Genomic DNA, 12,444 nt, shown 5'->3' on the forward strand with positions numbered 1-12,444 from the left:
GAATATCTCATTTGACAAGGTAAATTCCAAATATACCATTTTTGTTTTTCTCCTCATCGTCGATGTAGATTCACTTTGTCTAATTAATTTATAAGAGTTCTTTCTTGGAATAGTGACCGATCAAAGGTTGTGACCAAATCGTAAATGTAATGGAATGTTTAATTTTCTGAAATTGGTTTCTCGAAACACAGTTTCTCTTTCTCCAAGCTTAACTGTCTGGCGAAGATGACCCTTTTGAAGATAAAACTACTTTATTAGCTCAAGTAATACACTAAACATAAATCGATGCATGCTTATTAGTTTTTCACATCTTTTATTAATTATTCTAGAAGGAATAAATAATTCTTCAGGAATTAAAGACGTCGTCTTTAAGCATTTTCGATAATAAGGTGTCACGTGTGATACCGGTCGGCCGTTCACGCCCCCAAAAACTCACTCATTCGCCCTTTTATTAATTAAAGCCTTCATGAATTAAAATATGAAACCCAACAATTAAATTATTAGTCCACCAGCCCAAGACATTTAAATCCTTGCAGCCCACATATTTTAATTCAATTAGTTGGCCCAAATTTAAATTAAATAGAGAAGGCCCAAAGAAATTAAAAAAATCGGCCCAAAACAAAATATAACTCCCGTGACAACTCTCTCTCGATCCATCTCAAGAACAGTTTAATAGGAGTAGTACTTACTATAAAATACATGAGAAGAAAAAAGATAAAAAAAATAAAATGAAATTAAAACTATGAACGTAAAAAAACACAATGCACATAAATATACTATATTGGTTAAAACAAAACTAAAAGGATACAGCAACGATTAAAATAAAACAAAAAATATATAGTAACTAAAAAGATATATGGACCTAAAAAGGACTAAAATTGCACGTTAAAAGAAATAAAACTAAAAGAATGCATGCCCACTTAAAACGCAAGAAATAGGATTTGAACCCATGCCTCTGGTGTGAAAAGTGCATACTTATGTTACTGAAATTTACAAGGGTTTATTCATTTTTGTGAAAGTTCGTACACACACAAATATAGACATGAGTCATCATTTGGTTAATTTGGAGGTATATATATGGACGATTGAATTATAAACATTCATAAGTATCTTTACGATTGTAGTATTATTTGGGAAAAAGAAAAGAGAGGCTATGTCTTGTTCCGTCATCGAGACTGTTTGCAAAAAACGACGATGAGTCATAAACAAATGTCAAGTCTGATCTCATTATCAAAGAGATGGTAAAAAACGACGACAAACCCCGCAAACGCTTGATGAGGCAATGGCTTTGGTGGACACCAATTTTCCACCAAAATCCCACAGCCAAAAAATAACTGTTGTCGTCATTGGTTATGTCACTGAAGCCGCTGAGGAGATCTCAATCCCAAAGACAGTTTCTCCATCTCGTGTTGGGGTCCTAAGCGATCAATTTTGTTTGTAAATGAAGATCCAAATAAAGACGACGAGCTGGAAAATTATTTTTCTGACTTCTACCTTGGGGGCAAGGTGGTTTCAACCGTGAGGAAGTTGATAAGGACCTAGACTTTTACTTTATTCCGGAAGTGAGATGATAATTGACAAGGCTATTTTCATGCATTGGTTATGGGTTTAAATTCTGTAATTTCCCGGGTCTAACAAGGTTTTGTAAGCCAGGTGTGTAGAGAAAATGTCAGATCCAGGAAGAAAGGAGAAGATTGCCTGGAGAAGGAGGCTGGCAGAGAAAGTGAACAGAAAAGAAGAGAGTTTACCAGACGAAGGAGCATCCTAGAAAAAAGGACAGAATGGGGAATACAAGGAAGAATCTAGAAGCTCCACTCCTTATAAATAAGAGCACGCGGAATATATGAATGCATCCATCATCATCCATTCTTAGCTCTTAGCTCACTTCTCACACTCTACACACACACTTGGGGGATCGGTTTGGGGGTTTTCACGGTTCATGGTTTAAGAATCAGTTTGTGCAACAGTGTCTCCACGCGAGGCGAAGATACAATTTAGTTTCTGTTTTAAGTTTCCGTTCTGAATTTTTCGAGACTTCGCTGTTCGAAGCTCGACCTTATTTTGTTAAATATCTGTTGAATCTGCATTTGTTAGCTATGAAAGTTGTTGCTATGATTTCGTTTCATGTTATTACTGTTTTTCTGTTTATTTTAGATGCTTTTAGCGATTGATCTGAGTTTTGAGTTGAATTGTGTGGAGATCGTAGTTAATCGTTTGAATCTGGTTGAATCTGTGTGATCGGAGATGGAAATTGTTGTGGTTTATTGTGGATGGCTTGAATCCGGAGCGAATGAAGCGTCCAGTATTTGGATTTGTTCATTCCTGCATGGTTTTGGTGTTTAGTTTATGTTATCTCATTTATCTCGTCTAGCAATAGTAGATCTGCTTAGTTTTAGTAGTTAATCGTAGTTTAATGGTTTAATTCAGCTTGCTCTGTTTAGTTTAATAGTTTACTTTGTTTTTCTCTGCATTTTTTGATCAAGGATCGTTAGAGAAGATGAAGCTAGTTGTTGGTTGAACCTTTAGTTAGTTATTTTGCAGCTTTTCATTCGTACTTTGCTAATTTGGGAAATGGTCCCCACGATCTGTCTTTCCTCTGTCTAGGCTAATTTTAGGCATAATTGTTCACTATGTCCGGTAATATGTTATCGCTGGAGTGTTATCTTGTTTGCGTCTTGTTCTTTGTCGTTCATGCTTCCGTTATATTTGCCTAGGTCTAGCTGTTAGAGTAGATTATTTACATTCCCCAGTCTAGTAGTTAAGTCTCAACCCCACAAAATGTGTGACAACCGTCAAAATAAGTGTCCAAAATCTCTTGCATGTTTACTTACGCTTCCATCTCTGTGGGATTCGATCCCTACTTCCTTATACTAAATTTTAGTACTGTGGGTTGAGGGTTTTGAAGAAGCGGGGTAAGATTGTGTGCCCAACGACTGAGGGTTTTAAGGATTCTCTGAGTTCCTAGACCCCATGGTCTAGTAGATTCTCTGGATCTGAGAAGTCTGATTATATTTACACACGCACGACTGACCTTTGCTCGACTCTTCAATAATCTCTCCGTATAATTATTTAGCTTATTTTATAATTTATTAATTGTTATGATTCGATTTATATTCCATAGTGGTTATGGCTTGATTTGTTTTTTAAGAAAGAATGAAGAATTAATTTTTAATCTCATTCTCTCCTATCTGTTCTCCCTGAAGGAGAAACCGCCTGCTCTCCTCAATTCTCCTTTTTCTATTAGTTTCTCCGATATTTATTAATCTCATATTAATTTCTATCACATTAGTTGACATTCTTGATTATATACAAACTAGGTAAAAACTCTACCACAACTTTCTTCATTTTTCGTCCTGCGGATAATGTTTACTAACCTAAATAATTCGAGAATATAATAATCCCAGTTATAAGAATAAGTTGCTTTTCAAACTTATACTAAATGTGTTTATCATGTGTGATTATATAATGTGTGGTAAACTTCTATAAATGAATATTTAAATTGTATAATCGAATATAGGGCCGACCTATATGGCACAACAAGACCATAAGATGATCCAAATTCTTGGGCCATGAAGGTTAACAAATGGCTGAGTTTAGCTCAATTTAGCAAGTAAATTTAACCAAAGCTCATTTTCACCGAATTATTATTTAGTACTTCTATAGTTCTAGAGTCATTTCATTTTCAACTATAAGAGAAAGAGAAAGATATATTAGCAATTTTTGGTGAGAAAATGTCCAATTATAGCCTAATCAAAAAATCAATGACGATAAGAAAGATGAGATGGATTACTCAATTGTTAATGTTTAAATATCTATAATGAGTACAATTATATATCGCTCGGTGATAGTTAATGTTTTAGCTAAAACTTCATCATTAAATGTTAAAATGCAATTTGCAGAGAGAATCATTTTTTAATAGAACGAAATGCTCATAAATTTCGAAGTGTATAATGTTAATCAAATAAATATTTGAGTGTCAGCCGCCAATTATTTTATAGAAACAGTTATAGTGAAAATGGCACAAGGATTTATTCTAATAAAGTTGTACTTCTACGGAAATAATGTTAAAACACAATTTGGAATTTTTTACTCCAATACAGGCTTGAATTAGTGATAAGAAGAAAATAATAGGAGTATTAATAACGTATTCTATTTATTTAAGATGGGAAATATAAACGTCATACGACTCCAAGTCTCCAACCTCATTTAACGTTACATTTGACTTGTTCAATTCATCATGTAGATTAAGAATCTGATTAAAAAGGTCAATGCAACCAATTAATTGTATATCATCTTCGTTGAAGTATATACTCCATATGTTAAAGTTTCAATATATAGAATAAATTTGGAGGTCACCTAAAAAATAAAAATACTAGTACTAGTAAATTTGGATACATTGATGCTTATATTTGTAATGAATAAGTAAGACGAAATATGCAATTGACCCGTGTATAATTCATTATTTTAGCATTAGATCCTCAGGTGGAAGATAACGACATTAATTAAGTAAATATCCTATGTACTACGTAACGAATTAATTTAACAGATGAATTTGTGAGTTCTTAGTGGATAATGATGTCTTAATGGTTCATAATTATGCACAACAGCACAAATTCAATGGATTGGGCCATACAACTTTAATTAATTTCTACGTCATTTATGTGAATGTGCAAATCACACAATCAAGTTGCATTCAGAATACTACTACTACTAATATTCAACACTATCCTAAAATTAATATTAATTGAGAGTAGAAGTATTATTGGTGACATGATATATAATATGGCTCTACATAGACGATTGAGTAATTAAAACCACATTTATCATATCCAACAATAAACGTTTTTATAGAGTATATGATTATGAAAATGGTGATAAATTGTGGTGTAGAGTGAGAGACTACCAACAGGATAATTATAATTTACTCATTAATTTGTTTTTACAATCTGCGTTTTGATCCAATCTGGCAGTAATTTATTTCTGGCGACAATAATTAGTGACTAGGTAATATTAGTGGGTTGTATTACGTGGCACAGACCCTAACTAACAATGGCTCCACTTCATTTAATATCATTAATTATTAATTATCGATGCTGATACGATCTTAAATTAATACTTGAGCAAGCCACAATTAGTTTCAGTTTCATACAGATTATTAATCCGTTTATGGATACTACACGGCATTTCCAAGCTTTGAAAAATTGAAATTTCTACCTGTTTTCATAATATGTACTACCAAATTATATTTATGACATTGCTTTTCACTTTTGTATATCACATGTCTGATTGTCCCATTCGTGAAATATTCAATTGTTAAATGTTTGACACAACTATTAATTAGTATCAGTATTTATCTTTGTGATTTTGGTAATTATTTCAATGTGTAATTAATCAAGGGAGTTCATGGCTAATAGATAGACATAACATGATTAATCATAGCTTCTGTCATGAGAGGCAACAAATTGTCTGGCAGTTCCTATTAATTAATGTTACAACATCGATCATGCATGTTAGCTCAACTATAATTGAATTGAAGGCTCTATAGCTAGATCTGTATACCATCATTAATTATTTTCTCACTTCACTTTTTATAGCATATGCAAAATTGCAAATCAAACTAATCAAAACCATGATACTTGAATTAATGAAATGAAATTAAGACAATACCTACACGCAAGGTACAACCTTAATTCTATGTTCGTTATCCCATTTTCTGTTTTCCACATGTGCTCCGCTTTCAATGTTTCTTTAGGTTCAAGATTATGTGATTCTATTCAAATTTCAATAATGTCGAATTCAAGCATTGCAGAAATGAAAGAAAGTGGCATCGAAGTGATCGATAAACCGTGTCATTATTAGTTGATGGCTAACAGAATTTTAATCACTTAATTGTAGTTATGGTTAAATGATTAATTAAGCCTCCAGCTCACTAATAACATGCCATGAACATTGATAATATCACAAACAATAATTGCAAATCATGCTGATTCCCTTATTTATCGCTTATACAAGTATTGTGTATCTTATTAGAAATTAGTTGACAATCTAATTGAGCTTATTATATCATAAAACATTCATAAACTACTAAAACTCAAACAGGCTTATTATTGGTAGCAATTGATTGCATTAAACAGGTAAAACAGGCTACAGTTTTTTCACTATAACTTTACCTCTGTTATGGTTTCCAAAAATGTTTGTGTGAAACATCATTTTCAGAAAGCATAGACAACGCAACTGCAGATGAAAGAATCAAATGGTCCACACTCCAATAATTATACCAAAATATAACAAACTTTCATCAAAATGATTTAGATTGAGTACAGCAGCAACACATGGCATGCCGTGCCACTTCCCTATTTGACCCTCCCAAAACACTGCTTTTCCTTTATTATTATGCATAAAACCTATATATCCAAATACACATTGTGCTATTCCAGATTCACCCCTCCCCTCACAATTACAGGATTCCACCAAACACCAAAATTCACTTTTAACAAATACCTAAACATAATAATTAAAAAAAAAAGAAAAAAAAGAAAAAAAAAAAAAGGAATTGAGATTGAGATCATTTTCAACTAGGTCATGAAAATGAAAGAGACACAGCCTCACTAGCGAAGTGGTGGGGCCGGGGCCGGGGCCGGGGCCAGGGCCAGGGCCACACACACACACCTCACTAACTGAGTCAACCCAGTGAGTTGAGTTTCCAAGCGGAGGTGGCAATCAATGGCCTTGTGTGCCATCCCAGCATCAAACATCCATTATTCTCATCCACTCTGTAACCATCCCCACCTGCAAACAGCGCCAGCAGCATGCTAGCCTGCTTGTACGCATTAGACCCCAAGTGAACCGCTTCGAACCCGGCCGACCCGAACCGGGTTTTCCACTGCTCCAGCGTCTCGTGCCGCTCCACCCGGTCCACCCCTTCGCACGCCACCACATTGCATATCTGCCGCCCTAGGTAAACCTCGCTCATCACCTTGTCCTGGACGCTAACCGCCTCTTCGCCGCCGCCGCAACTCTCCAGTGAGTCGAATAAGGTGGAGTAGTAGTGGAGAGACTCGGTGAATCGGTCCAGGAAGGCACTCCCGTTGTGATTGGCCTCCTGCTCGACAACAGTTAAGATCTCCGGTTTCAACTCGCTGACCACTTGAAGCACCTTCTCGATTGCCCCGGGCCGGGCGAGGAGCTGGTGGAGCTCGAACATTGAATTCACGGCGACTGTTTCTCCCTCGCGGATTTCAAACATTGCGGCGTCGAGGTCGGCTAAGGAGCTCGCGACGAACCCTCTGTATTCGAACTCCACATTGATCGATTCCGCCAATTGAGCTAATCTCCACCCGACTTCCTGTAAGTGATCGGTTTCGTCGTGTGAGGGCGGGCCGACGCCGGTTAATCGGAAGCTAGGCGGGCCGCCGGGCCGGAGTGCCAGCGCTTGTAGCAGCGCGGGCCATTGCATCCCCTGTTTCATACTGAAATCGATGACGTGGACTCGGGATTTCCCCGCGAAGGCCTCGAGAATCGCTTGATTGGCGGTGAAGTGGGCGAATTTGAGGTAAGGGCAGGTCTCGTAGAAGTGCATTTGCAGCATATCGTTGAACGCCGAATCCTGCTGATTGGCTGGGTATAATTTGTAGATTCGCCGCGCTAGGGCTTCGGCGAAGTAGGTGGCGACTTTCCTCATCGCTCCGGCCTGCGAAACCGCCAGAAATCCGATGTTCTTCACTAGAGCTTCCGCCAATTTGAAGTTCTCCTGCTGTACGGCTTCGGCGCACGCCATCAGCGTGTGGACGAGCCGGATGCCGTTTTCCTGCGAGTCAACCAGGAGCGGCGTCGCAGGAGGCGGAGGCGGAGGCGCCACTGCGGCGATTGAAGTTTTGAGTTTCTTCGGCTGCGGCTGGTGCTGTTCCGGCGGCGGCGGGTGGGGTCTAGGGTAGACGGCTTTACCGGGGATGGCGACTAGATCGGAGCCGAAATCGAGGTGAATCGGCATCTGGGTGTTGACAGAAGCGGAAGATTCTAGAAAGGGATCCGAGGAGGAATCGAATTCGGGGATTGGATTGAAGCCGGAGATCATGGATTCGAGCCAGGAGGCGATATCGGAGGGGTTGTAATGGACGGTTTCATCGGCGAGCTGGGAGAGGCCTTCCTGGTGGAAAGTGCCCATGGCTTCCTCGAGCTGCTCAAGCTTCTGAGCTACGCCGGCCATGTCAGAGGACTTGACGTTGTAGCCGAGGACGGCGAAGAGCTCGTCGACGCCGGCATCGTCGGGCTGGCAGGGCCACATCTTGGGGTTGGGGGAGGAGGAGAAATTCTCTCGATTGAAGTGGTCTGGCTTCATCTAGAACTCAGATTGGCTCGGTTGGGGTGTTGAATTGGTGAAGAAGAAGGGAAGAATCAGGACATTGGGGATTGGCCTAGGGTTGCTTGGTTTTTCTCATATGTCCTCTGTTTCTGAGTTTTTGCTCGGTGGCCCAGAGAGATGACAGTACTGTCTGTAGTGTAGTGTGTGTGTGTGTGTTTATTTGGAGAGAGAAAAGAGAAACTGTGTGAATTGAATCAGTATTGGGGACTTGAAAAATAGAGGTACGAATCATAGAGAGAGTGAGGGGTAAATAAAATTGAATTCAAGGGGGGCTCGTGATGCCTTCGACACACAACCACCACAATAAAAGGTGCGGGTAATAATTTCTTACTGCTACCGAATTCTATCTTTGTAAAAAATGTAAACTATTGTATCATTGTATCTACCAATGGAGTTGGGAAATAATAATGGTCAAAGCTTCTACTCAAGTATTTTCTAATATAGGCTTCCGCATTTATCATCCTTTAATTTTCCATCTCTTCCAAAATTCTATTTATAGAAATATAATAATTCAATATTGGTGGAAGTTAAGTTGCACCACCCGGATGTTTATTGGTGCTGTTCCGTCCCTATTAACATTTCAAATATGGATAATCAATCAAGAAAACTAATAATTAGATTATTTTCATCGATATATGTAGATAAAACGTTAGTCATTTGTTTTCTAAAGAAGATAAGTATATTAGTGATAAATTTAAAATACACGGTGAAAAGGCTAACGAAATTGAGTTGGTAAAAAAAAAGCTAATGATGCCTTTTATTGAAATACCTTTTAAATATACTTTTACTTTTTATGTTGTACTTGGATTTTGGAACGAATAAATTGAGCTGATTTATATGATGATAGGACCCATATAAAGATTAGGGAACACAAAGTGAGGTCATTAAAGATGAAATAAATCGTAATCATTTTTAGGCTTAATACGGTTCATCACACAACAACATAGGGATGTTTTCATAAATCATAATCATGCTCCAACATGATCAAAATTGAAAATCGGCGTGTAATATTTTCAAATTTTTCACAGTTTTATATTATACAATTATATTCGGACCAATCTTGTCAAATTGATAAGTCGAAAATCACATCAATTATTTATATATACACTAGGGTGACGAGTGATATTTTCTTTTCTTTATTTATTTTATTGGGTGTGACATAAATAACTACAAAAGGTTAGAATTTGGAAACTCAATAATATAATATCACTACCGGAGATGTTGCTAGTATCATAATTAGTAACATTATGCTGTTTTACTAATAATCAGCATAGAGATTGGTACAAAGAAGACCAATAATTCAAATCCTATTCACCTTTATTTACTATATGTTGAGTGAAATGGAATGAGCTTTAGGGGGGGCGAACATCATCATAACTGATCCCAAATTTTGATTGGTAAGTTCTAGTTCACAGCCTTGGTAAATTAAATGTTAAATGTGGTTAATTTCTAAAGTTGTTACATCGATTTAAAACTCTCTTTCTTTTATGGTGAATGGGAACTTGTGATGGTAAAGCTGTTAAAATGAATTAATAATTAGTATAAAAGATGTTTAAGAATTGCTTCTATTTGGAGCTAGCCTCTTGCTTAGTCAACTTCATGCTGCACCTTATAAAAAATCTCAAGTAAATGAAAAAAGGGTTACCTTAACCTTACTTTGTATGATGAAGATTTCCTTTATCAGAACTCTAAGTAAAATATACTGACAATATAACATTTTTTATTTTCTATATATATTGGTAGATAAACTCTGTTTACTGTTAAGGCATTTACACTTACTGTATATACAAAATTTTACCGGTGAGAATGAATTTGAGATTTAAAATAATAGTTATATATTCCCTAGTGTGTAAAAAATAATAAATTTAATTGGGATTTAACATTTGACAATTTCAATGCAAATAACGCAGAGAGGGGTGAGGTTTGTATGAGAATCTGTGTGTGCAAAAACGTGCATGAATAATTCCAAAGTCTTTTATATTTCGTTTTTATGAATTTGCCCAAGAAATGCTTAAGGGATTATTTGTGGAGGAGTATTAGTTAATTTGGTTATAGCTGTCAAATACGCTTTATATATTGAAGAAATCAGCTTTATTCTTGCTTAAGCATGGAAGGTAGAACTGCCTGTCTTTATCTTTATCGCAAGTGACTTCACTTTCAAATTCAAATCCAGATTTGTCAATCACATTTTGTTTAATTTTATAAAATGTTTTTACTTTAGTTTAAGAAATTATTCAACTATTAATATATGAACTAGTAATATTCATTATTCAGCACAAAATACATAATGGGGAGTAGTATTAATTTTTATTTTCTAAAAAGAAAAAAAAATGGATTAGAGAGTGTTGTTCACGCGGAGGAATGTGTGGCTGAGATTGAGTTCCGATGAATGATAAGGAGATTCAGTTTGAGATCTGCCCCACATAAGGGAGACATATTGACCAGACGGCCCCGCCGTCAACATCGCACACTACCTCCGTCAAAACACGAGGACGGAACACATAACGCCGTTACTGCACACCCTTATCTTCTCAATTTCCTATGCGCGCGCACACCGCAGTCTACGTGTAACTTCCTCCCACATCTACTCCACACGTGTACATTTACTTTTTGCTGACTTCTCTACCATTTTTTATTCGTTCATTTTTTACCATCTTTTGCCTTTAAAAATATTGAATAATACTCTCTCCATCTGAGACTCATTTGAGAGTGTGAAATTGAAACATTAAAGTTGTAGATAGATTAGTGAGGAAAGTATTCCGTTAATATCATGATAAACTACTACAAATGGATTCAAAATTTACACTGTGTGCACCAAATGATGCTATTGTTACACATAGTTGATGGAGAGAGGAAGTAATGTTTGTTCCATATACATATATTAGGCCCCTCTAATCTATTTATTTACATAATGAATAACAAAATAAAAATTAATTTTTGTGACTGCTCTCCAAACAAAATCTTCAATAAAACGTCCTCTTAAGTAAGTACTTATTGTATTTTACCCCTTTTTCAGTGGAGTCAAGATTTTAAAGTACATAAAATCAAACTTTCACATGCCTCGAAGAACCATATAAAATAAGAGACCAAGATAATATTTTATTTCTTATATAATGGAGAGACCAAGATATCTAAAATACTTAAATGTGAATCGCAACTAACTATTATACAGATTTTAATCTAGTCAGATAAAAAACGATGTCCAAACAATTAGTTGTAGTATATGTTTTGAGATTTAGAAACTTCAGGATAAACTTCATTTTAAAAGTAGTTAAAGTATGACTCATGAACCAACGAAATAAACTAAAGACTGAAAATAGAAAATTAAAATTATTGATTTCACACGGGTTTTTTTGGAGTACTCGACCATATATGCTAAAAATAAGTGTAGTTAAATTTAAAATGATAAAAACCTTTAGTAATATTATTAAAAATTGTATCTTCAAATAAGAATAATAAGCAATAAAAAAACATACATTTTGGAAATATAGCCATTCCGAGTTTGTTAAGATCATGTGATGAGAGTAGCCACCTTCACCCTGATAGCGACACGTGTAATGATACGAAAGAGCATTGAGTTTACCGCCAAACTGCATCGTTGGTACTTTTAAGGCTGTTTTCTATTTTTAGCACATGCATGTATTCACTGTCAATCACACGTGGCACCTGCATTTCTTCAGGTATTTTATAAATATAGCTTTTGAAAATTCGTTTCCTCCATCTTCAAAACTTCTTATTTACCAAATTATTAAAACTATTTCTATTTTAAATTGGTGTTGAAATATATGCGAAATTCTTTTATTAAAAATAATACCCATCCGTCAAATTTTAGAAGTTTCATTTTGTTTAGCTCGTTCATATAGAATTTCAATTAATATATTTAGGGATGGGAATACGGGTATCCACGGATACCCGGCCCGAAAAAACTGGGTACTCAAACCAGAAAATCATGTAAAATGTCCATCCGATACCCGATCCGATATATTTTTGGATAATCCAATACCCGCTCCGGGTATCCAAATCCAACGAATCGGGTATCCAAATACCCAACTCTTTACATGTGTTAATAACTAATAAAAAAA

At 36.0% G+C, this 12,444-nt stretch overlaps 1 protein-coding gene across 1 annotated transcript; it reads right to left on the minus strand.

The window, feature by feature from the left end:
• Positions 1 to 6,272: 6,272 nt before the first annotated feature.
• LOC125214167 (DELLA protein GAI1-like) lies at positions 6,273 to 8,615 on the minus strand. The gene has a single exon (XM_048115070.2). It carries the CDS (start codon positions 8,336 to 8,338, stop codon positions 6,683 to 6,685), a length of 1,656 nt encoding a protein of 551 aa, XP_047971027.1. The 5' UTR covers positions 8,339 to 8,615; the 3' UTR covers positions 6,273 to 6,682.
• Between the last annotated feature and the right edge of the window lie 3,829 nt (positions 8,616 to 12,444).

This window comes from Salvia hispanica, chromosome 3, assembly GCF_029641045.1.
Source record: "Salvia hispanica isolate PSC_SH4W2 chromosome 3, Shi_PSC_v1, whole genome shotgun sequence".
Lineage (NCBI taxonomy): Eukaryota > Viridiplantae > Streptophyta > Magnoliopsida > Lamiales > Lamiaceae > Salvia > Salvia hispanica.